The following is a 26,723-nucleotide window of genomic DNA, read 5'->3' on the forward strand; positions in this document are numbered from 1 at the left end:
CAGCAAACGCCCTTTCCCCCCTCGTTACTCGTTGCCATGGCGATTAATGCAACGTTTCTCAGAGGCCACGTACTACTAGGGGAGGATTTGGCGCTGCTGGCGCGAATTACGTGGGACCACGGTGGATGCGAGAGAGGCCGCCCCGTGGCTTGGCAGTGCCTGTTCTGTGGCAGTGCCCTTCGGTAGCGATGGTTGTTGTGGTCGTGCTTGGTGGTTCTACGCTGTGTCGTGTCTTGGTGGGCGCTATGTAATGTTGGATATAACGTGTGCGTGAAGTTGTGTGCGCGAAATGCGCAGTTCAGAAAAGTAGCGCATGTCAACACCGAACCGCGCGCAAGGCAACGTCGGTGTGTAGTGCCTGAAAACGCCCTGGCAACTCGCGAGTTCCTGCTGCTAGAACATCTCCGTAGGCCGTGCTGCAGTCCGTGCTGCAGTGTGTGCGCGCCTTCACACGTCGTGGTTTTCCTGTCCCGGCATCTGCGTGGCGGCGACCCGGCGGCGACCCGTCCACCCCACTTGTTCAGAAAAGTCTGCAGTTGAACGGAGCAACCTTAGTGATCCCAGGTGAAAATTATTTCCAGTACCGGCTCTGTTATGGAACTGGAAATCGTTCGCAACCTGGACTGGAATGAACCCCAACCGGAACCTCTACGTAGCTTCAAACCGAAATTTCTTGGCTCACGTACAGCTGGAAATGACACGTTTTTTGGCTGAATTCACACCATTCACAGCCAGAACACTGTCCACTTCTAACTGGAAACCACTTTTTCTAACGGGATATATCATTATTTCCAGCCAGAACAGCGTGGCTTTCCAGCTGGAAATTGCATTATTCTTGCTGGTTCTACTACCTAGCCAGAAATTGCTTTGCTTGCATGATTCTTCTTCAGTTCCCAGCCAAAAATGACCTTTTTTTTGCTGCCTTCTGCACCACTTTCCAGCCAGAAATCGCCTTTTTTCATGCTGGATTCTGCACTGCTTCTAGACAGAAGTATTTGTTTTGCTAAATTTCTACTACCGACTGCAATAGCACTAGTGATGTTCGGTGCGGGAATTTTCGGCTGTATTTATGGCCGAAGGGAAAAAGGAACTCTAATACAGGCAAGGAATTTGAGTCGTGAAGTAAAAAGGAAAATTAATGCCAGTAAACCGGACCTCCTATCATTTATTACTCTGTTTTCGTTTAAGAAGGTTCCTTAACTCTCCATTCGATTTATGTTCAAATATCTGCAGTCACGTCTCGCAAACCGCAAGCATCAAAGACCGCTTAGGAAGGAGCATTAAGAAGAGAATAAGAGATCGATACTCGAATACGCGGCGGTTGTTTGGGACCCTCATACTAAAAAGGACACTATGAATTTTGAACGTGTACAAAGAAAGGCTGTTAGATTCATCTTTTGAAAATATAAAAGACAGGATTCCCCAACCTTACTTATTCTTAGAAATAAAATCAGTTCGCTAGAACGCAGGCGCAAAGTTTGTCGTCTCCAGTTTTTGCATAGTGTCATAAGTGGGAAAATCGGACTTAAACTACCTCATTACATAACCTTTCTTCAAGCCCGAAAAACAAGACACAGACATAACCTCTCTATTACGCCAATATTTTCTAAAACAAATTCTCACATGAATAGTTTTTTTGCGCGTACCATTAACGAATGGAATTCCCTCCCCCTTGAGGTTTTACAATCAAGAAACTTCTTACAAGAACTGGAAAACTACTTGCTTCATGAATTAAAATAATCTAAACCTAGGCTTGTGACCACTTGTACGTTATAAGAAAGTTGACCTTCTGTTTTGTTATATTAGTGCTGTGTTTTTGGGGCAAGGCGTTTTGCCCCACTGCGATTTATTGTGGTGTTCTTATGTCGCGGTTGTGCTGAGTCAAGTATTTGTAAATTTTTGTGACATGTTATAGGTAGCATCCTGTTCATGCGTTGTTTGAATTCTTGCTCTGTACTGCCCTCCCTCCATGGGCCAGCATCTTGGCCTGCAGTATGAATGAATGAATGAATGAATGAATGAATGAATGAATAATCCATTAGAATGAGCTACTAAAGTGTAAAGTGGCTGTAGCTGAAGGTGGCTGTTTTCACGTATTCCTGCGCAGTATAGAAAAAAGTATTTCAGGTGTGCCTTATACCCGCACCACACGTACATGAAAAATGACATTAAGTGTTTAAGGCCTTCAGATACTTATGGCATTATTTGGGCGGGCCGTGCTACACGCACAAACGGAAAGCACTAAATGTGTTACGCGTGATGGTGATAATTACCAAAAAAAGAAATGCGTTCTTATTTTAGAAGTTTTAACGTAGAGAAAAACATCTCACAAGGGTTAAAACATTTTTTTTGCAAAAGAAAACGTTTTGAGAAACAGCGTTTTATAAACAATGGTGTGAGCCGTTTCTAAAAGTGGCTTCAGCAGCTGCTGTCGCCTGCCAGCAGTAGCCAAGTGACACAATGTCTTGCCTTTTGCCACTGGTTTAGTTAACTTCGTCTTCTGCAGAACTTGATTGATTGTGGGGTTTAACGCGCCGATGCAACGCAGGCGATTAGGCGCGCCGTAGTGGAGGGCTCCGGATTAATTTTGACCACCTGGGGATCTTTATCGTGCGCCGAAATCTCATACACACGGGCGTTTTTGCTTTTCGCCTCCATCAGAAAAGCGGCCGCCGCGGCCGGGAATCGAACCCGCGACCTCGTGCTCAGCAGCGCAACGCCTTAGCCACTGAGCCACCGCGGCGGGTCTTCTGCAGAACTTCATTACCAAGAGTGCGCAAAATAATCGTCTTATTTCAAAGTTAAGCTACGTTTCTGCGTCAGCCGGGCTGAGAAATTCGTTGGTTTCATTTCGTGCTAATCGCGTTCTAGAGTAGGCAGGTTTAAGGCGTTCGTGAAGGCGATTGAGTTCTGCAAAACTCCTTAAGCCAAAAATGACATTAGAGCAAATAGCATTAGATTTTTTCATGCAGCAGCAAATTAATGGAATTAAAACTTAAGGCATTGGGCCTTTAATATCATTTTTCGTGTACGTATGGCACGGGTATTAGTCCGCGTGCTGTCAACAGGAAAAGGTGCCAGGAGCCCCGGCACGCAACAAAAAATTGCCTCAAATACATTGCAATGTCTTATTCTTTTTCATATGACCAGTTTGAACTTAGATCTTTTGCATGCTAAGTGAGCATGTTTGGTACAAAACGTTAAATGCATAGTCAAATGCTGCTGAGCGGTGGGTGTAGTAGAATTTAGTTCATGCTGAAACTCTTGAGTCTGTAAATGCTGCCTGCGTCCGGAAGGCTTTGTAATGTAGAAATAGGTGGTGCTGGCTAACGCCCAAAACCAAACAGCAATCCACGTAAAGCTATGTCAGCGGCAAAAATGGGCGGAGAATTCTTCAGAAACGTGGGGGAAAAATTGCTACAAGTTTGAAATTTCTGAACCTAATAATCGGAATTTTCCCCCCCGTTCGGAATGTCACCGAGATGCATCACGAAATAAGATTTTTAATCTTCAATTTAAAGGTGGGGACTCGTGACTAAATCACTTATAGCTACATATAAAAGCACCCTATAATGTCATTATTTTGAAATACAAGCGCTTTTTGTGTGGGTTTTTGTGCCCAACAGCAGTAACACAGGAGGCAGACTAAAACTTAAACCGTATTTTTATGGCATATAATAGTCACACATTTTCAGCTTTGTCACTGTGTATCAAGAACGTCTGCAGGGGAATCTCATCCTTATTTGAGTAAATTTTCTGGTGATCCCGGCAGCCTAGGAAAAATAAGGCTTCATATGTAATTCTGGTTTCAAGTGTAATTCCGGTGTAAAATGCGATGAAGTTTTGCAAAATCACAATCGAAACATAGGTGCTACATCTTTCCTGGAGTTCTCGGGGCCACTTTTTGGTATTACACCAGCAGTCTTGTGGGGTTCAAGTTTTTTGTACCACACACTGCCAGAAAGGTGTTACCTCAGAGATACTAAAAAATAGAACAGAAGGAAGAGCAAGGCAATATCGATCGATTCACCTTGTAAAATAATATCACCATGTGTGACTGTCTGTTTTTTTCGCAGTTGACGAGTGCGCACTCTTCGCACATTAATTATGCGACATTTATTAAAACACGCTAAGGTCTGGTTTGACTGAGACTCCCAAGAGCTCATCGCTCGTACACAGGCCACCTGAATACGATACCAAATCACTCTATCCAACTTTTACGAAGCCCGATGCACTATGTTTTTACAAGAGCGGCGCACATGGTGCTAGGTCAGTTATTGCCACTTTGTTACCATGTGCAAGGCTGTGCTTGGGTTAGGCGTGCACATATTTTGTTCCTCCTTCCCACCGCATCAAAACGTCGCAAAAATCTGCATGCTTATAGATTTGATAAAATCAATATGATATGACCTAATAGTATCAGTGCATTTGAATGGCATGCAGTGTATTGTTACCTTCATTGTTGTCAACATTTGTCCGAGCAGTTCTCTGTTATCGACATGCGAGGCGAATAACTTCAGAGCATCCCTGTCCACATCCTCCTGAAACAGTACGAATGCACACAAAGGCATTGCAGTGAAAAGAATTGAATGCACAATTAAAATTTTACTACAAAAGAGGACAAAACACACGTAGCAACTATGTGCAGTCTTCTACTCGTGCACTTGCACAAGCCAGAGTGGCAGAACATATTTTAAGTGAGTGAATTGGCATTGGGAACAAGCATCTGAAAATGTAGTTCACAAATATTTAATGCAATTTTGATAAGGTTTTTCCTGTTTTGAGGGGTATTTCATAATTTTAAAAGTTCTTGCCAACATTGTGAAACAAATAACATGTATTATTTGGTTTGTTTATGCATTTTAAAAGCTGTCCGGGAAGGTTTCCGGCCACCTTCTGCAGCTGGGCTGGAAATTGCTGTGGAATGTATTGCAGCCAGTACTAGAAATTCTGCCCCTAGTTCGAAATCTTTCCAGCCTGGTCACAAACTATCCAGTGAGCGAAAAATGAATTTCTGGCTGGAATTTAATATTCCCCTCTGGGAAGCATATGTGGCTGGCTGGATACTGAAATACACAATTGGTGCTGAAAAATTAAGCTGGAAATGTGGTCGGTAACCCTTATTTCCAGTCGGAATAAGGAGTCCATTTCCATCTGGGAAGCGCTATTTGCACCTCTGGTTGAGGATGGGTGGTGGCACCTGCCGAAACCAAGTCTCGTCCCTGAAGTTGGCCCATTTCACGTAGCGTAATGCGGCACATGACAAGTGCCACAGTTCTTTGAGGCGAACTTTCAACGCTACAATATGCATGACTCATGCAGGTGTCAGATAGTACCGCTGGAAAAGCTTCGCTTGAATGAAACCTTAACTTCTCTTTGTGCGGATACATGGCTAAGTACAAATGCGCAGCCAGTGAAGACTTATTGTTGACCCCCGAAGTTCTTTTTGTGAGTTCTTGTGATGTGAGGAGGGCTGCTTTTGACTCTGATTTAAGACACCAGGGCTGCAGATTTTTCGTGCTTCTGGACACTAGTTCCGGGCACATTTCCAAAAAGGTCGAGCTCACGAATTGGTGTCACGTAATGTCTAGATCAGGTTAGAAGAATGGGTAAGGCCAAGCCGATGGCAGGTCAACAAAGCCATGTATTCACTCTGTGCGATAAACGTCAGAGCAACCTACATCAAACAAAACCCTAAAGCTCTGAACCTGAAACCAAATCACATTGAACAACTGCACACAATAACAACATGCATTATCATCAGCCTGTTTACGCCCACTGCAGGGCAAAGGCCTCTCTCACAGATCTTCAGTTATCCCGGTCCAGTGCTAACGACCAATTTATCCCCGCGAACTTCTTGATCTCATCCGCCCATCTAACCTTCTGCCGCCCCCTGCCCGTCTTGACTATTCTAGGGATCCACTCTGTTACCTTTAATGACCAATGGTTATCTTGCCTTTGCATTACATTCTCTGCCCACACCCACTTCTTAATTTCTACTAATATGTCCTTAACACGCATTTGTTTTCTGATCCACTCCGCTCTCTTCTGGTCCCTTAATGTTACACCTATTGCCTATCTCCCGTTCCATTGCTTGCTGAGTCGTCCTCAACTTAAGTTGAACCCTTTTGTTGAGCCTGCATAATATGCCTAATCACCCCAAAACTTAAGTCTCTACAATATACCAAGGCAATAACAAAAACCCTTAATCTGGCATACCCAGTTGCCCTAGACGTCCTAAACTCATTCCCATGCCACCTAAGCGCCCTATGACGAGTCCCTAGTGAACTCGCCTACCCTTGTCGCTGGCGCAGACGTGTCCCCGACGTAGCATGGCTGTGACCCAAAGACAGGCATCGTTTAGCGAGGGTTGGTAGTGTCGTTGATCCACCTCCTGTCTGAGGTGGAACTGCCGTTGTCGTTCCACCATGCGGGGGGGGATGGCACTACACAGCTACCCTTATGGCAGACCTCACAGCAGGAGGCCCCGAGTAGGTTCCGGGACGTAGCTTTCTGGGACCGTCGAAGCATAGGTCGACAGGCCACGAATGCTGGCCACAGGTGCCCGACCGTCACCGCTACAGAGGTTGGTGCTGTGACAGGTTACTTGTATCAGATATCAGGTTGGCCCATTACTACCCAGACCTGGTAGGAATAGTTGGCGGTCTGGCTGCAATCCCCTGGCTTGTTCCTCAGATATGGCGTGCTACTTTATACTCCCGGTTCCTTGCCTCTCCTCCCTTAAGTTAGGTCCAGGTTTTGCTGTAGCACTTGTGGATCGGACCTGTTGTCTTCAGTGGCACGGCACTCCATAAGTGGTTCTTTGTTCGGCGCAACCGGTGCATCCCCTTTCGGAAATTCTCGACACATGACAAGTGTGTTGCATGTTCTTCCGCCTGAATTTGCTCTTTCAGCTGCTTCATCAGGAGGGTTATCTTGTTATTCAAGCATGCATGCTTGCCCTTACCAACATCATTTAGCTGTTGCTGTGCAACTCCAATGCCAGAGGATAGATGAAGGTGAGCTTTTTTGTGGCTCTGTGAGTGAGCTATATTAGGTTGAACCCACATCGGCACTCGGCAAACGTGTTATGGCACACCCCAAATAACAGAGCAGAATGTACTATGGCAGTCGCATGTGGATGGGAAATTCGAGTTCACTGCACGAGCTGCCACCAGAGCACTCATGCACATTCTGGGGCAATAAGAGCCTCTCCAGAGCATCAGGTGGCAGTGCATCGGCCACTGCCTGTGCTGCCAGTGCTAAAGAATCGATCCACATTGTCAGTGCCATGAACACAATATTAGATCCTGTGGCATTGAAAAAATGTTGCGTTTTTTCTTTGCTTTGGTGCAGTGGTTGGTCCAAGAAAGTGGCAATGAATTGCGGTGTTTTCATATGTGTCATCATTCTGCAATCCTGAGCTGTCACCCTATGCTCTGGAACATGTCAAAGCTGCATAGGCATGGCAATAACTGCAACCGTTCTTGTGCCTTTTACAGCTGCCTTTTACAGTGCATCATCGTGGCCATCCATTTGGGTTGCAAGGAAGCATCACTGGCAAACTCCTGCTCTGGATAAAGTGCTGTATCATTTCACAAGAAAGGTCCAGTAACTCAGATGCTATCAGTATATTGCACACAAAATGATGCACTTTATCTAGAGCTGCTACCTATTGTGATGGTGGCCTCTGCCATTGAAGTTGAAAATTAGCAAAAAATTTATACAAGGGGAAGTGCACTTGACAGCCGATCTTTTGACTGTCCGATGCAACTATGGGCGACATCCTTGCGATTCATGTAGCTAAAGCTACAAGCAATCCGTCACTTGCCAAGCACTCCCAGTCTGCAAGCACTGCAGCTCACAGCCTATCGTCGGTGGCAGAACAGCCGACAGAACGACAAATGCACTGCGGTAAATATCAAGAGCCAAAATGCAGGTCGCTACAAAGCAGTGGCAGCATAATTGCAATCATGAGGAACAAAAGAGGTTTTAAATGGCAGCTGCAAACAATAAATCGACGAAACCAGCACTGACTCAGCGCTCGTCCTGTCTGTTCCTTCTTCTGGTGTATTGGTTAAAGCACGCTGTTTCACGAACTCACCTGACTGTGCATCGTCATACGAGCTATAGAAGATGATTTTATTGGTTAGCTGTCTTTACGATGATGGAGGCAAAGAATAGGTTTGCAGTGCAGTGAGGAATGTTTACTTAATGATATGCATAGCAGTATTCTGTTTTGCCATTTATGCAGCTGCAGAAGAGATGTCCAGTGGGCTGAAGCGTGCATGCTCTTTTTGCTGGGAAAGCTAGCAGTAAGCTTACCTCCAGTTCTCTTGGTGTTTGCTGTGTTTAAATTTTCACACAGAGCAGTTTTTCACTTCCAGAAGACTACCCCGATAGCAAGCATGCCACGTGCAATGCCGCTGATGCCCAAGGATTGTGTCATGGTAATGTCTACGGCTACAGCCATCCGGGTCATGTCCTGCAGCAACCAAAAGACACAGACCAGCATTACCACTGGCACCAGAAGTACCATCCATGTTGTCTAGCTGCTTGTCTTCGGGCATCTGTGACAAGGAATTTTCTTTGCAGGCACACAATGCGGTCTCACGTTACTCACCAGCGCAAGCTCCCAAACAGAAGAGGAATTTCAAGGTTAGAATTCTAGACATCCTCGTACATAGGCATGCTAGCATAGAGGTAGTAAAGACAAGAAACAAATGGTTTCGTCACATATATTGTGAATAACTTTCTATTTTTTGGTATTGCTCGTGCATAGTGATATTCAGAAGTGTGAAGAATTTTATTCATGTGTAGAATATAAAGCAACACAGAAGTGGGTCAAAACCATCATTTTATTACCCTTGAAACGCAGAAGCCATCTTCTGATTTCTTTTAGTCAACATGAATTTCTTGGTGAGGAAAGCGGTTGATTGTTGATTGTATGGTTTAACGTGCCAATGCAATGCAGGCGATGAGGCATGCCCAGTGGAGGGCTCTGGATTAATTTTGACCACCTGGGGGTCTTTAACGTGCGCCGAAATCTCGTACACGCAAGCGTTTTTGCTTTTCGGCTCCTTTAGAAAAGCGGCCGCCGTGGCCGGGAATCGAACCCGCGACCTCGTGCTCAGCAGCGCAATGCCTTAGCCACTGAGCCACCGCAGCGGGTCTCTCTCTAATCTGGCATCGCTGAACCGGTGGGAAAGCCGGGGCAACTGGCAGGCTCTCTTATCGTGAAGCAGTGTCGTCGGAGCTCATCCCAGGCCAGGGCTTGCCTTTTGCTGCGCGAAGCGGTGGCCCCAGCACCTTTGACAGCTGATTGGAGAAGTGATACCGATGTTTGGGACTCGAGCAAGGTTCTGTGCGGCACTGAAGCAGTCACAAACAGGTGTCACGTCTTGAACTTCAGACCACGGGCGATAGTGTGACAGTGAGCTCAGCAACACACCCTGCACAGACCCTTGGTCTAACGCACGCAGAAGGGCTATCTCTCTGATTCTTTTTTTTTTGCTTTTTCTTGAAATTGTCTTTCTTAAAAATGTTTCTTGGAAATTTTTCTTGAAAATTTGAGTCGGAAAATTGTCGGTGCTGTGAGTTAAGTGCATGGGATGCGTGCGCCACGTGATCCTAACTCGATGTTGATTGATTATGAGGTTTAACGCGCCCACGCATCAGAACGTCAGTCATTGGAGTAATAACATAGTCGCCATCAGCAAGAGGGCCGGGGGCTGCCAACGAAACAAACGTGATGGCCTGTGGCAGGAGACGGATGTGCGTTGTTGAACACAAGCGGGTCGGGTGAGTGTCATCGGCCACCGGTGCACTAGGTAGCTCCAGTCTCAGGAATCCTGTGGAACAGTCGATGAGCGCTGAATTGTCGGCCAAGAAGTCAAGGCCTAAGATCACGTCATGTGCGCAGTTTTCTAATACGGCAAAAAAAACAGGTACGGTACGGCCAGCAATCATAACACGATCAGTACACATTCCAGCTATTATGGGCGTTCCACCATCAGCTAGTCGGACATGAGATAGGGCAGGCATCGGGACCTTATAAAGGTGAGAGCGTAGATTTGAGCTTATCACCGATATTGTCGTCCCAGTGTCAGTGAGTGCACAAACAGGAATGCCGTCAACTTCAATTTCTAGTAAATTGTCTGTGGTAGAGAGGGTCAGAAGAGGATTTGCGGGCCAAGTCGAGAATGCAGCTTCACCTCCGGGAGCTGCATTCATTAGTTTTCCAGTGAGTAGCAGTTGGAGGTGGTCGGAGATGATGGTCTCCGAGACTGCGGCGAGCGAGACTGGCGTCGGTGCAGTGAGGGCGAGCGGTCGAATCGGGACATCGAAGTGGCAGCGGAGTCATCTGGTTGCTGTTGGTTTTAAAATGTAAAGCAGGGGAGGCGTACTGTCGAACCGGTCAGGGGAGACGTCACGAGGAAACTGGAACCAGCGGCGCTGACAGTAGCGAGCAACATGTCCCACATGCCTGCAGTTAAAGCTGATGGGCTGGTCGTCTGGTGTTCTCCACTCAGCTGGATTGTGATACCAGGATGAAACATAGTTGCTGCGGAAAACGGCTCGGGGAGGTGCTTGTCACAGCGGTTGGTGGCTCACCGAACAGACTGGATGGATGCCCATGTTTGCAAAATCCTCCCGAAGAACCGCTTGAACAAGGGAAATGACGGTGATGTTGCTCTCCGTCATGCATGGTGGAACGGGCGCGGGAGCCATGGCTTCAAGTTCACAGCGTACGATCCTGGTCACCACATTTTCAGAATGCCCAGTATCCATACTGTACATGACCTGGGGTGGAGGCGATGCCAAAAATGCTGCTTCGCAGGTTGAAGTAGCCGCGGTATTCGGAAGCCGTGCGAACTGGGTCGTGATACAATGGCTTTTGGCTTGTTCAAAGTGCCGGAATTCCTTTATTATAGCGCCGACCGTGTTGCACTACTTGCAACCACTATCCCTTTCAGTACATGGCTGACGTTTTCTTCATCATTCATTCTGTCGTCTTCGCGGTGGCACAGGGACAGATTATCCTGTATATATTCCACGTACGGCTCGGTCGATGTCTGAGTGCGAGTCGCGAGTTGTTTTTTCGCAACAAGCTGGCGGCACTTTTTCTTGCCGTATACCTCACAGAGCCCTGCTTTGACGGCGTCTCAACTAGGAAGGTCTGCTTCGTTCGTTTCATACCATGTGAGTGCTGCTCCCTTCAGGATGAAAGGAACATTTGCGAGCATTATAGTTGGGTCCCAGCAGTTCAGGGCACACTCGTTCGACAAGTTTGATTCAGTCTTTAACATCGGTATCATCGGTACCGGAGAATTTTCCAGGCTCACGGGGCTGTGCCATAACTACACTCAGGGCTGTGGCAGTGCCCCCGGTACCCGAGGTGTTGGCAGTCATCACAGTTGAGCCGATGCGATGCCCGCTTCGGAGATCCGTAGCGATGGAACGTTACCTGGCTTCACCACCAAAAGATGTTATGGGGAAGATGGTATATTGCAGGTAATTAATATGCCACACGGTGGGGAACACAGCAGCACACAGTCTCAAGTGGATGCAGCCAGAGAGCGAGATGGTTCGACCTCTTCCTCCTCGCAGGTCAACTGTTCACTACACCAGCTGTCCGGGCTGGGGCCAATCCCTCGGTGTCTATATTCCTTTCAGAGGGTGCGTACCCATCCCGTGACAATATGCAGCCCCCAAGCAGGTGTTACAATTCAACTGCCAGATGATGTCTGCATAACGAACCTAAACATATTTGCAGTTATGTGCAACAGAGAGCACTTTTTTTGAAAGGCACTTATTGAAGCAGGTGTTTCCTGGTCTGTATTCCCACTTTGTGCTGCTGTGATGAGTGGATTTCATGAAAAGTAAATATTGTCTTATTAATCTGCATAGCAAGGTTGCACCCATTTAATAAAGCTGTGTGTCTCTTAGGAAGCCTGCGGGATAAAAAATGACAATGCTATTTCCAAATTTTCTTCTTCTGTTGTCAGGACATGGCCAACCAATATTTTCGATCAATTCCAGGTGATAGGGAGGGAGTATTAAATTTGCATCTAGGTGCGAGGTTAAACTTTGGAAATCTTGGATGTTTACATAATCTGTTTACAACTTATATCTACCCCCCACTTTTCATCGGTCTTCTGATCTGATGATGCCATCTGTGTACCATTTGTGAGCAATGCCAACTGAAACCGTGCAGTTTACCTCAATTTAAGAACCTATATGGTAGCAGAAGAGATTTCCACTTGTGCTTTTGTAAACTTGTTTGAAGTTTTGGCCAGGGCCCCTGTTTGATGAAGTATTTGCGTAGTCGTGGCATTTTGCTCTTCCTTATTGCGCTAGTAGAATGACATCTGCACAGACTGCTCAGATTCATGTCACAAAAAAAAGGAAGAGGAGAAATTCGTGACTTTCATTGGCTTATGGGCACTTCCTGGTTGTAGCTGTTTTTCTTACAAAACATGTGAAACAAAACAAGCTTTAAAGTAGTAACTACCATGTGCCCACAGCGAAGTATACTGTGAGAAGTCGCGCCTGCATCTCCGTGTACAGTGATGTGCGAACTCGTGACTGCCACTCCATGGGTGTGATACAACGAAGTCACATATTTCTGTGCCTCAGAACACTCGCGGTCATCACTACGTGCATCGAGTCACGTAGGCCAGACAGGTGTGAAGTGTATGTGTCCTGCAGTGATGTGAGAACTCGTGCCTGCCACTCCATGTGCGCGTAATGCATTTGCGGTCTCATGTTCACGGACACTCGAACTGCTTCGCGCCATGCGAACGAGCCTTGAGTCAGGTACGCCAAGGCCTCCCCCTTCTCCCCCCCTACCCTTTAAATTGAGCAGCTCCTGCGGCCGGAAAAAGAGAATGGCTCCGATGAGAGAAGACGTGTAACTTGCTTCAACAAGTATTAAACGCTTTATCTAACCCTCAGCCATGGACCTGCTCACATATGGCGTAGTCGCCCAACGTTACCTGCTGCAGCTTTAAGCGACACGACTGACGAGAAGAGCCTGCTTCATGCTTCAAGCAGTAAGCCCAGCCTCAGCCCGACAAGCCCAGCCTCAGCCCAAGCCGAAGAGCACCGGAGCAGCTCAACTCGCTCAGCAATCAGCCGTCGCTTCCGCCACTCTCAAACATCTTCGCCTGCAGTCTTTACGAATCTGCCCGAGATGCCGTTCATCAATTGGAGCAACGCAAGCGCCGATGACATCGCACAAATCACAATGCCGCTCATAAAACAAGAACTTGAACGCCGACAGCTTGACACCGTAGGCAACAAAGAAGAACTTGCCGCCCGTCTACTTGCCGACATTGAAAGTCACCGAGACCAAGATGATTCGCCGGATGCAGCCCAAGACAGCCACACTCCTCCTGCCCAGACTGGATTCCCTCAAATGCCAAGGTTCAGCGAAGACAGCGCTTCTAATTTTCAACAGTTCACCACCTACATGCAGCAATACATGGCGATCATGACGTCTGCAATGGCTTCTCAGGTGAGACCGATTACAGTAAACACTCTTCCTGATCTATCAGCTTCACTGCGAACATTTCACGGAAGTGGTGTTCCATCCGCCGAGAGCTGGCTCGAAGAGCTTGAGAGAACCCAAAAACTAGCTGCATGGAAAGATTCTACACTCCTTGCAATAGCTCAAAGCAAACTGCGCGGAGCAGCCGCAGATTGGCATGAAACGCAGGGTCGGCATATGACAACCTGGCGCATCTGGAAAGCCAGCCTGAAAGAAAGTTTTGGAGAACAGCTTTCACTTATCCAGTGGCAGGAGACCGTGACCGCCAGATTACAGCTAGCCGACGAAACTCTGCACTCGTATGCATTCGCCAAACTGCGGGTAATTTCTCGATGCCCGGTCAGCCTCACCGACAAAGAAAGGATTGAATATCTAATCCAAGGAATACGCGATGACCAACTGGCAACAGCAATTGCTGTACAGCGCCCGAAATCTGTCGATGAGTTCTTGAGCATCGCAATTGAGGTAGACCGTACCGTTGAGCACACAAAAGGGACGCGGAACGTTCGACAGTCTTCTGCGCAGACCAAAAACGAAGACAAACCAGCCTCGACCTTCCCTCCAAAAGAAAAATCGCAAAAGCAATTGCGCCCGCCACCAAAGCGCATTTCTGAGCTTCCGCCCGCCGAGCAAAGTGCACGGTATCAAGAAATTTCTGATAAGTATGGTGCACCAGCCCATAGACCCGGTCAAGACATAAAGAACGCCGTTTGCTTTAAATGCAAGAAGACCGGTCATTTAGCAGCAAAGTGCAGCGAAAGAAGTAAGGATCACCGGAACACAGTGCCAAAAGCGTACGCCACGTACGTACCTGATTCACTTGATGGGTCAAAATTTTGTTGCGCTGTGGTTCCTGCCGTTATACCAGGAATCGGAGAAATTCCAGCCTTCCCGGACAGTGGTTCGTCTATGACGATTATATCGTCGAAACTGCTCACAAAACAAAATGTTTTGCCGTGGACAGGACCACCCGTTCTTGTTGTCGGAGGAGGATCAGTGACGCCTATCGGAACTGTCTGTCTCCGGATAACAGTTGGAGCAATATCAGCTGTAGTAGAAGTGGCCGTTATGACAAATAACGCGCTTCCACTCATTCTTGGAGAGGACTGGTTCTGTGCTGCTCGAGCTGAGCTCCACGTAAAGCCTCCTCAGCCATCTGAAATCCACCAGCCGAGCACAAAAACCATCATTCAGTGCCGCGACCAGCTTATGCCACGAATGGCCAGCGCTGTTATTCTGACAATATCAGCTTTGTCTCACTTTGATGCTCCAGATGCCAAGGCCGATGCACTTCAACTAGCCCATGAGCCCGACGAAAATGAGCCATTATGGAGCAAACTAGCCAAAGCAGCTGCGTCTGAAGTGAACCCAGCCCCCACGATAAGCTGCGCTGTAACAAAGCTCTGCAGCCCAGAAGCCCCTCTTTCCCCTTCCAGTTCCGGTGACGACGACTTCACTGATATCATTCTCGGAGAACAGCTAGTTCCTGAACAACATGATGCTGTCAAACGCGTTGTTGAAAAACACGCTGACCTTTTCACACGGAGTCCGGATGACATTGGACTCTACGAAGGAATTGAACATGAAATTAAGTTAAAGCCGGATGCCCAGCCATACGGACGACAACCTTACCGATACACAGCCTCGGACCGAATATTTCTAGAAAACCAGACAGCAACTTTACTGTCGAAAGACATCATCCGCCCGACCTCTGGACCGTGGGGATTTCCAGCTCTTCTCGTGACACAGGGTGACAAAAAGTGGCTATGTGTAAATTATATGGCCCTCAACCAGATGACAGTCAGTGTCCTCCAGCCGCTTCCGCGAGCAGACGACATTTTTGATGACATTGGTGGAGCCTCTTTGTTTGCCGTATTGGATTTATGCTGTGCGTATTGGCAAATTAAAGTAAAAGAAGAGGACCAAGACAAGACAACCTTCATCACTCATCAAGGCACTTTCAAGTGGACACGAATGCCCTTTGGACTAAAGAACGCACCTGCCACTTTCCAAAAGGCAATGCATAAAATATTTTCCCAACTCAAACCCCGAGATTCGAAATCTGGTGTGCGTACATACCTCGATGACGTCATCATCTTGGCGAACTCGTTGGAAGAATTTCTCGATCTTCTCGATGAGACTCTGACCCTCCTGCAACAAGCAGGCCTTAAGGCTTCATTGAAAAAGTGCAAGTTTGCTGTTCCTTCAGTAAAATTTCTGGGATTTTTGATTTCACAAAACGGGAAGCAGCCAGATCCCGCAAAGATTGAAGCCATATTGCGCATCCCTACTCCGAGAACGCCGAAGCAGCTACTATCTTGGGTGCAAACCGCAAACTTTTACAGGCGTTTCATTCCTGGCTTTTCTAAGATTTGCGCGCCACTTCAAGCTGCAATGCGGAGTGCCGACTTCAAATGGACACCTGAGTGTGAGGAATCATTTCAGACCATCCGTTCGACCCTTACATCAGCACCCATACTGGGCCACTTTGATCGCGACGCGCCCACAACAGTGGCTACGGATGCTTCTGCAACAGCTCTTGGAGCGGTGTTGACACAAAAACAAGCCGGAAAAGAAGTCGTGATTGAATACGCCAGCCGATCACTGACGGAATCTGAACGAAAGCTACACAGCAACGTTTGGGAAGCATTGGCTGTGCATTGGGCTATTGCAGTGAAATTTCGCCATTACCTGCTTGGTAGGAAATTTCACCTGCTCACTGATAATTGGTCGGTCGCCTGCTTGACCAGAAACTTCAAGCCGTCTCGCCGATTCACTGGAATATTGCTGGATTTGGCGGAATTTGAGTTCTCTGTTGAGCACCGCCCTGGACGTCAAAATTACGTTGCTGACATGCCTTCTCGGCATTCATGTGCAGCGCTATCTCAGACGCATGAATTCACGGCCATGCAAAATGCAGACGACTTCTGCAAGAGCACCAAACAGAAAGTGTGTGCTGAACCTAACTCAGCAGGACCGTTTGTCATAATCAATGACATCCTCTATCGGGTAACTTCAGAGGGGCATCACTGTCCTGTTGTGCCAGCAAAGATTCAACAAAGCGTTTTGGAGCTCACGCACGACGCAAGTGGGCACATGGATATCAAACGCACGATGGACAAACTGCAAGGACGGTTTTGGTGGCCCAACATGTTATCAACTGTTACAAGCTACGTGCAGGCATGCCAACGTTGCCAGGAAGACAACAGACCAACCAGCCGGAACGTCGGCAAGATGGAATTCATGCCTACTACTGACGTACCATTCAGTTCGATCGCTATGGACCACATAACAATGCCATCCAGCGACAAACAGAGCTACATTCTGAATGTAATTGACGTCGCCACACGGTACAGTGTTCCAAAACCCGTACCGAATACGTCCACGAAGGAAGTAATCAGGCACCTTCACTCTGTTTTTCATAGATTCGGAACTCCAAGCGATTGCCTCTCTGACCACGGAAAAGCCTTTGACTCCAAAGAATTCAAGAACTTCATGAGAATGCACGGAGTCACGGTACACTATTCAGTGGTATACAGGGCCGCAAGTAACGGACTTGTCGAGCGAAGCAATGGCACCCTCGTCACCGTTTTGCGTAAAATGTGCAACCATGACCAGTCACAGTGGACAAAAAAGCTCGACGAAGCCGTGTTTGCCGTGAACACCAGCCTGAACTCCAGCACTGGATTCTCCCCCTTTGAGTTAATGTACGGATATACGCCAAATCTACCATACCAGACCATCCACGCATCAAAGCCCACTTCTGTGCAAGAGCGCCTTTTGGCACTGCAATCCCAGCGAGCCGAAGCAGCCAGCAACACGGAAAACGCCCAGCAAGCGCGCAAAGCATACTATGATCGGGCGCACAGAGATCACTCCTACAAGGTTGGAGACTTTGTTTGGGTGCGCCGCCAGCAGCCTCTTCCGCATGTGTCAGAGAAATTGGCTCCGAGGTTCAAGGGAGTCTATCAGATCCTCGAAAAGAAGACCCCGGTTACTTACCTCGTGACTCAAGTAGGCCGGAATTCGGGAACTCCTGACTCCAGAGTGGTGCATGTGAGCCAGATCAAGCTATTTAGACCACCTTACATCGACCCTATTCTTGCGTCATCTGAAGCTTGACCTCAATGTTAGCAGACTGTTGTTCAGTTTTCACGTCACCAAAGGGACTTGGTCATTTTGGCTAGGGTGGGATGTGAGAAGTCGCGCCTGCATCTCCGTGTACAGTGACGTGCGAACTCGTGACTGCCACTCCATGGGTGTGATACAACGAAGTCACATATTTCTGTGCCTCAGAACACTCGCGGTCATCACTACGTGCATCGAGTCACGTAGGCCAGACAGGTGTGAAGTGTATGTGTCCTGTAGTGATGTGAGAACTCGTGCCTGCCACTCCATGTGCGCGTAATGCATTTGCGGTCTCATGTTCACGGACACTCGAACTGCTTCGCGCCATGCGAACGAGCCTTGAGTCACGTACGCCAAGGCCTCCCCCTTCTCCCCCCCTACCCTTTAAATTGAGCAGCTCCTGCCGCCGGAAAAAGAGAATGGCTCCGATGAGAGAAGACGTGTAACTTGCTTCAACAAGTATTAAACGTTTTATCTAACCCTCAGCCATGGACCTGCTCACAATACAACTGTCATATGAAAGCCATTTAGGAGAAATTTACACTTAATGTTTATCACTTAGGCACGTTTGCTTTCGTGTAGCGCAATAAATGCAAAATGTGGCTGCTTGAGACATGTCAGTGTACTTTTTCAGTTTGATCATTTTTTTGCCCTGCTTCACAAACATTGAAATAAAGAGTTTGTCTGAGGATAGTACTAGTCATTGCCCTTAGCTGTTCTGACCATTGATTTTTTTTAGTTTATGATGTGGACAAACCCCAACTGGTGCCTCAGCGACAGTTTTTGTTTCAGGAGGTGGTACTGACATTGCAGTGGAAGCTGGTCTTCACATCTGCTCCTGCCACCCACCTTCTAGCGACACAGGGTGGGTTGTGATGCTCGCAGTGTTATTGTTCCTAGAACATAAACGTTATGGAAAGCCTATGCTTAAACACATTCATTTTATGGAATACAAAAGTATGTTCTTGCACAAATGAACACAGAAAACCCTGTGGAACACTCGATGCAGTAAATAAACATAGACCTAATATGGACATCTATATTATTACAGCCAAGATTTTTAAACCAAAGTTGGCAAAAGTTCTCACACATTTTGCACCATCATCATCAGCCTCTCTATGCCCACTGCAGGGCAAAGGCCTCTCACATAGATCTCCAATTATCAGGTCCTGTGCTAACTCAGACTAATTTATCTCCACAAACTTCTTGATCTCCTCTGCTCATCTAACTTTCTGTTGCCCCTGCCACGCTTGCCTTCTCTAGGGATCCATTTCGTCACCCTTAATGACTGTAGGAAGCAGACGTGAAGCGGATGCAGCTTCCCACATTTATTTAGGTCGCGTAGGCCCGGCCAGAATGAGCGGCCGCCCAGCTGCTGAGTCACGTTCCAACTCTCCTGTGTCGCGTGTCCTTGCTCACCTCGCCAGGCAGCGCTGATGATTGTGGAAGGATGGGGATGATGATGATAGTAGCGCTGATCTCGCTACAGGGCTCCCCCCCTAGCGCGTAGCGTGTTAAGATGACAGATGTAGAGCATGTGTGGGGGAAACAAACTATGTACAGGTATGTACAGTACAGCCAATTCCACATGTGTCCGCATTCGAGTTGAGACAGTGAGCAGTCCTGGTCAGCCCAGTGAGAGTGTCCGGGGAGTAGATGGGCCTCGAGGGGCCTTGGCTGAGAGTGGGGGATGGGACAAGTTGGCGCAGGGTGCAGCAGTTCTCAAGAAAAAGCGGCGCGAGCCGCGGTCACTGCGCAGACGACGAGGCGACGCTTGCAGGATGGGCACTCGTCTTGCAGCCACTTGCCACGCAGGCACACTGACGTGCAGCCGCATGCGCGAACAGGCTGGTGGCCGTGGCAACACGCCTGCACTGACCTAGGCCATAGCGAGACGTTCCAGTCCCAGAACGCCGATGAGCAGTCGCACGAACCCCGAGTCGCTGTCCACCGTGTGCGTGTGAGAGACGTTGGGCAAGGCGGTGCTGATGACTCGCGGGAGTGCGCCGCAGGAGTGTCAGCGACAAAACCCACTTCCTAGGCGGGTGCTTTCGATGTCGATAGCGATGTCGGCATCTAGGTGCAGCAGCGCGCTCCTTTGGTGGTGACATCAGCGATTGATGACGTTGGAAGTGCTCCGCGGGTGTACCGTACTGCGTCTGGTCATTCTGCATATCACGTGCACGGGAATGCTCTCGTGGCATTTGAGGCAGCACAGTAGTCGTGGATGCTTTCCCAAAGTGCTCCCCAGGGCGCACCTGCGCATGTTGCTCTGAGAGCCGTGAGGCCGGCATATAGTCGCCATGGCCAGCGGCCGCAGGCGTTGACGGAAGCACAATGGGGGACGCGAGCCCATCGGGGTTGGCTTTGGGAGCCACGACGCGCGTCTCGTATGAGCTACGCTGCGACTGCACTGGAGCAGGGCACTGTTCCGCCGTCGTGGTGCACACGATGCGCGGCAGTGGGGCAGCAGTCGACCGGGGTGGGCAAGATTGAACGGTCACAGAGCATTCACCGGAGGCTGTGCTTGGGGTGCTTGAAGGGGAGGAGGAGGGCTGCGGCCGGTTGGCGTCTGTGACGACGTCGGCTGTGACTTTTGTCGGTATAGGTGTGGCTGCCGCACTGGAAGTTGAGTCCAAGGGGGTGACACTAGTGACAAGGGACGAGGACAATGGCGCAGAGGGTACAATGGGCGGCTGCAGAGCGTGCGTGTACCACTTCTGCTGCAGGCCGAAACAGGTCGTCTGTGAGGCCGTAGTGCGCGAGAACGACAGCGCGAAGGTCGCTGTAGGAGGTTTCGCTGGGCGGTGGTAGGGCGAGGACGCAGCGGAGCTCGAGTGGAAGCGTCTCCCAAAAGATGGAGTGCTTGAACGGCTGTATGGTGACATAGTTCAGCGAGAATGTAGCCTCAAGCTTGATAAAACAACCTCGGAGGTGCGTGGCTCAAACTCCGGTATGGGCGGGCCCCCCCAGGTTGCCATGTCGCTGTGCCCCTGGCCGGGTGGCAGGCGCGGAAAGTCCGGGCCACCACTTTGTAGAAAGCAGGCGTGAAGCAGATGTGGCTTTCCGCATTTATTTCGGTCGCGTAGGCCTGGCCAGAATGAGCGGCTGCTGAGTTGCGTTACAACTCTCCTGTGTCACGTGTCCCTGCTCACCTCGCCAGGCACCGCTGATGATGACTGTGGGTGGATGAGGATGATAGTGGCGCTGATGGTGGCGATGGCGATTATGTCGCTACATGACCAATAATTATCTTGTCTTCGCATTACATGCCCTGCCCGCACCCATTACTTAGGCTGCGTAGTGACCTCAGATCCCAAATATGAGGAAGGATAAATTAGAAGGATAAAAAAGGGGTTGGGTGCATTCAGCAGGCATTCTCTGATAATGATTGGCAGCCTACTATTGTCCCTAAAGAAGAAAGTGTATGACAGCTGCATCTTACTGGTACTCACCTCAGGGGCAGAAATTTGGAGGCTCACTAAACGGGTTCAACTTAAATTGAGGATGGCTCAACAGGCAATGGAACTGAAGATCATAGGTGTAACATTAAGGGACAAAAAGAGAGCGGAGTGGATCAAGGAACAAACGCGTGTTAAGGACATATTAGTATAAATTAAGAAGAAATGGGCGTGTGCACGGCATGTGACGCGAAGTTAAAGGGGCACTGACAGAAAAATTTTGCATCTTGTTTTTTTGTTGCGATAAGTAGCTAGTGACCTACTTATAATCTGTAGAAACCTCATTTGCTTCAGCGTGCGACGGTTGTTTATTTAGAGGCATTAATAATGTGGCCAGTCGCAGTGTCAGTTTCAGCGAGTGCCGCGAAACGAGGAATTTTGTGGATTTTGTGTGAACAAAGCTGACCACGTAACCGTCGGAGGGATATCACAGAGCAGAGCCGCCGTAGCACTGTCGAATCCGCATCGACGGCAGTTTCTGCGAATGCCCCCACGTACTGATCTCGTGAGGCGCTTAATTAGAAAGCGACCGTGGATGTGACGCAGGCGCTGCGAGTGCAAATGCTACCGCGGCTAAAGAACGACACGCGACGCTCGAGACAGTGGGTGGCAAGACGCGCGCTGGGAGCAGCCGGCCGGTCTGCCTACAGGTCCGCCTACAGATGTGTTCGGCTTAGCACTGCGGCAGATATTCGAGTGCTGCTCTCGTAAGCGGTGCAGATGACAATTTTTAATGCAACCAGCCATCGCATCATTAACTCCTTTCTCATGTAAGCCACCATGGTCGAACTTGGGGACAATTTCGTGCAGCGGTAACAAGCTATCACTCGAGCTACCTGCGCCGGCGGTGGCCGCCGCCTACACAGCGACTGTGCGGCTAGCTCAGTGGGCTTTTCGTGCCTCCGGCGCGTTTTGGCATCCAATGGTTAATAAACAGTAATAGAAACAGAGTGCCTGGAATCGCTGTAGAACTTTGGTCGCGGCCAGCTGCCCGATAAGCTGACGAAATTACGGCGCCTCCTCCGCAACGACCGGGTCGTTCGTTCTCGAGAGCAGAAGCTCCGCCCTCCGGCCCTCCGATTGGAGCGGCGAGACGGCGAAAAACGCCGGCAGTGCGGAAGCGGTAAACACAAACTCGTGACGTGTTTGGATGTTGTTTATTTACACAATATCCTCGGGATGTCGATTGCGCGTGGTCCTCTGCTGGCTGCTCGGTTGCGTTTCGCACACTTTAAAATTGATTTTAAATATGTTCTAGGCTGTATTCGCCGCTGATATTTTGCAGATGATGTATATGTGTTCCCACCAATCTATCTCCGAAGTTATCTCGCCTTCAAAATTTTGTCAGTGCCCCTTTAAGATAACCGTTGGTCAATAAGGGTAATGCAGTGGATCTGTAGAGAAGGCAAGCATGGCAGGGGGTGGCAGGCAGTTAGATGAGCAGGTGAGATTGAGAAGTTTGTGGGAATAAATTGAGCGCAGTTATCACAGGACCGGGATAATTGGAGATCCACGGGAGAGGCACCTTTGCCCTCCAGTGGTTGTAGATAGGCTGATGATGATGATGAATAGACCACTATAGTTCCCGAAGCTTCTACAATGTCTGCAAAATGAGTATCAGCAGTTTCTTGGGCTGGGGCCTTCATTGGCTGCGACTTCAATGTATCCTAGCCACATATGTAGTTTTGCAATTTAATGGGAAGCGCTTTTCATTTGGTCTCTCATTTTGAGAAGAAGCTTTGGTTTCCCCTAGCTTCATTTTCAGCGTGGTTTAATCTGAACTGATATTTTTTACCTTCAACTGTCTTTACACGTGAACTTAGGCGAGTTATATTTTTCCAAATTAGAACAATCATGGCTTTTTTTTATTGATATTCAGAGTGAGCAGGCCAATGCAGTTCCATGTTTTCAGCCACACTTTACGTAAATTCATGCTATTTTGAATCCTGATAATTTTTATAAGTGCAGCTTGACTGCCCACGCAATAACAGAGCAAGACTACCGTATTTACCCGATTCTAACGCGCACCCGATTTTCCTGGCAAGAAAACCGAAAAAACTTGCACCCTCGATTGTAACGCGCACGGAACTTTGTGACCAAGACAAACGAATGTGAGAGAAACGGGCGATTCATTTCCCGAAGTATTCGCACTCATCTGACTCCTTGTCGCTCTCCGCTGACCAAAACATCTCGTCCTCGGTACCGTCAAGTGCGTTCGCGATGCCACACTTCTGAACGAACGTTCAACCATGGTCGATAGGATCGTGGCCCCCTCGCCTCGCACGCCCACACGGAGAGCTTCTCCAGAGGTGTACGCTTGAGCTGACGGCTTGTGTTGAACGTGTGGGAGCCACTGCTTCTGTTATCAAGCGCGCAAGTGAAACAATTTGACGATTCGTGTGAACGCCGATAGAAAAGCCTAGGCGCCTAGGCTTCCTGCGCCTGAAAAATCATTGATAAAAGCTTTGGCGCTATCTTGAGATGGTGATGGCGATGGGTGGGCCGAAATTTCCGCTGCTTCGGCAGTTTCGGTTTCGTATCCGATTCTAACGCGCATGCGATTTTTCGGCCTATTTTTCCAGAAAAAAAGTGCGCGTTAGAACCGGGTAAATACGGTATTCGGGTAGCCAGCGTTTTATGCTAACATCCCCAAGACTAGGCTTCTCCCATGTAACGAGTTGAAGCTAAATGTTTTGCAGTATAGAGATATTTGGGAACTTTACAAAAGTTGTTCGCTCTGTAAAGTCCTGCATACATCTGCCCTTTTATACTGTGGCTCAGTTGCAAAAATGTTCAGCTGCTAATGTAGACTTACGATTTGAAGTGAGAGGTTTTTCTTCATTTTGTGCATAGTTAAAACATGCTATGTCGTCGAGCTCTTGATTGTGTATTTTTATTCGGCTATGTATGCAAGAGCCCCTTAATCATTTTGGGAGAACATTTGGAATTCTTTAAGCATGTGTTTGGTGGCCTAATTAGAGCCTACTTTCTTTTGTAGAAAATGTGAACACTGGGCTGTGTGAAATACGATTTGTATACGCAGGTCTTACTGCCAGGCTGTTTTCAGCTTGTCACTCAATTTGTGAATTTCGGTAGGCAATGCCAATAAATTTTTGGACACAACACTGAATTTTTATACACAAAACTAGATTATTAGGTGAAATTGGCATTTAGCATGTTTCTTGCATTTCTCTTGATCAATTTATTTAATCTTGTCTCTTTTTAGGGACAGGAGTTCATCCTCTGGCAGCAAGAATATCCAACTTGGAGGGAAGCTGCCCTCCTGTCTGTCCTGCGAACGCAACCACCAGACCACTAATGGGAAAGTGTGTTCCACTAAGGATGCTTACAACTGCACTCTGTGCAAAAAAACCTTCCGTAAAAAACACAGTCTGGATGCACACATGCGACTGCACTCAGGCCAGAATCTTCACATATGTAGTATGTGTAATAAGGAATTTACGCAGAGATCCAAACTGATTAGCCATGAAAGATTACACTCCGGTGAGAAGCCCTACGTGTGTAGCATCTGTAAGAAGAGCTTTAGTCGGAAATTTGACCTAGTTGCGCATGAAAAATTACACTCTGGCAAAAAGCCTTATACTTGCAGCATCTGTCAGAAGAGCTTTAATAAAAAATGTAACCTGGCTGTTCATGAAAGATTGCACTCTGGCGAGAAGCCTTTCGTGTGTAAGAACTGCCCAAAGAGCTTTGGTTCAAGAAGTGAGCTGGTTGTTCATGAAAGAGTGCACTCGGGCGAGAGGCCGTATGTGTGCCGTGTATGTCACAAAGGCTTCATTATGCACAGCCATCTGGTTGCTCATGAGAGATTGCACTCAGGAAAAAAGGCTTATGAGTGTAAAACCTGTAAGAAGAGCTTTGCTCGAAAGAACACACTGGTTGTGCATGAAAGGTTGCACTTTCGTGAGAGGCCCTATGTCTGCAGCACCTGTCAGAAGAGTTTCACTAAATCATCCTACCTGGTTGCTCATGAAACATTGCACACCGGCAAATGGCCTTACGTGTGTAGCAGCTGTCAGAAGGGTTTTACTAAAAGAAGGGACCTGGTTAATCACGAAAGGGTTCATTCTGGTCAGAAACCCCATGTGTGTAGCATTTGTCAGCAAAACTTTACACGAAAAGCCCAACTGGTTACCCATACAAGATTGCATTCTGGCGAGATGCCCTACTTGTGTAGCATCTGTCAGAAAGGGTTCATTCGAATACACGACCTGCGTATTCACGAAAGAACGCACACTGGTGAGAGGCATTACGCTTGTGGCATCTGTCAGAAGAGGTTTACTACAAGGTCCTGTATGGTTAAACATGAAAGGTTGCACTCCAGTGTAAAGACCCACTCGTGTAGGATCTGTCAAAAGAGCTTTAAAGAAAAATACAGCTTGATCAGGCATGAAAGAGCCCACTCTGGTGAGAGGCCCTACATGTGTAGCTTCTGTCAAAAAACTTTTACGCAAAAAGCCCATCTGCACACCATGAAAAATTGCACTCTGGTGAAAGGCCCTATTAGTGCAGCATCTGTCAGAAGGGCTTTATTAGTAGATGCTATCTGGTTGACCCCCGTGTGACATGAGTGTGTGGCATCTCAGAGCATTACCAGAAGATCTGAAGTGGTAAAAACTTGAAAGATTGCACTCTGGCATGAAGCTCTACTTGTGCAGCGCCTGGTGAAAATCTTTACTGGTAGACACGACCTGGTTTCACGTGAAACAGCACAATGGCAAAAGGCCCTGTGGATGTAGCACCTTTCAGAAGAGCTTTGCTGACGAACGGGTACTTGTCAAACAATAGAGTGCGCATGCGAGCAAAATGGCCAGTTTATATTGTGCCAGAAAAGTCGCTTGGAAAAAGCTCTGCTAAGTCACAGTGATTGTGCAGCCAGCAAAAATGCAAATTTTTCACTGCCACAGATATCCAGTGATGAAAAGATGCGCACTGTTGTGAAGCCAGTGGGCCATATGCATTGCAATAGCTTTGCACTCAAGCCTTCCTAGGCCATGCATGATGTGTAACAATGACTAAGGGTTTACTATTGCAGTATTTCTCGAAAGGGCTTTTGGGAATTTAACAGATCTATCATGAGCACTCCACAATAGCCACTGTATCAGTTGTATCAGCAAACTTACAATACGCAACACTGAAGAGAGTGAAAGTTTTCTCAGGCTGATAGACACCCTTCTCTATGCAGAACCTGTGAAAAAAACTAATCTCTTAAATCAAACCTTGTTATTTATGACAGGGTGAACACTAGTGAAAAGGTGCTTGCAGCACCTGTCAAGAAAGGGTTATAGGTAGCACCTAATTAGTCATGAAAAGTCTGTACTAAAAACATTTCCCCAAAAATAATGCTGTTCCAGTAAAGGTGTTGTACATTTGTTTAATTTGGCTTCCGAGATATCTTTCATAAAGGTCATGACTTGGCAATCTGCAAATTCGGATTTTAACTTTCAAGTAAACAAATTTTTGAATGGTTTCGATGTGGGCAATTTTAGTTGCGGAAAAGAGTGAGTGACAAGCCGCACACATGAGCACTGCATTAACTGAAGTGATCAGTAACTTGTATT

At 47.8% G+C, this 26,723-nt stretch overlaps 1 protein-coding gene across 9 annotated transcripts; it reads left to right on the forward strand.

Moving 5' to 3' along the window:
- The first annotated feature begins 152 nt into the window (after nt 1–152).
- LOC144158535 (uncharacterized) lies at nt 153–26,723 on the forward strand. Of its 9 annotated transcripts, none has more exons than XM_077689456.1 (7): nt 153–564; nt 7,503–7,606; nt 8,255–8,315; nt 8,388–8,532; nt 8,596–8,658; nt 18,473–18,545; nt 24,368–26,723. In XM_077689456.1, exons 3-7 carry the CDS (start codon nt 8,289–8,291, stop codon nt 25,725–25,727), a joined length of 1,668 nt encoding a protein of 555 aa, XP_077545582.1. In that variant the 5' UTR covers nt 153–564; nt 7,503–7,606; nt 8,255–8,288; the 3' UTR covers nt 25,728–26,723. The 9 variants fall into 9 exon arrangements, with proteins under 9 accessions (XP_077545582.1, XP_077545583.1, XP_077545587.1 ...); XM_077689457.1 differs by having other exon boundaries at nt 8,391–8,532; XM_077689461.1 differs by lacking the exon at nt 8,255–8,315.

The sequence above is a fragment of the Haemaphysalis longicornis genome, unplaced genomic scaffold (genome assembly GCF_048455015.1).
Source record: "Haemaphysalis longicornis isolate Haplotype H1 unplaced genomic scaffold, Haemaphysalis longicornis Haplotype H1 scaffold_10, whole genome shotgun sequence".
Classification (NCBI taxonomy): domain Eukaryota; kingdom Metazoa; phylum Arthropoda; class Arachnida; order Ixodida; family Ixodidae; genus Haemaphysalis; species Haemaphysalis longicornis.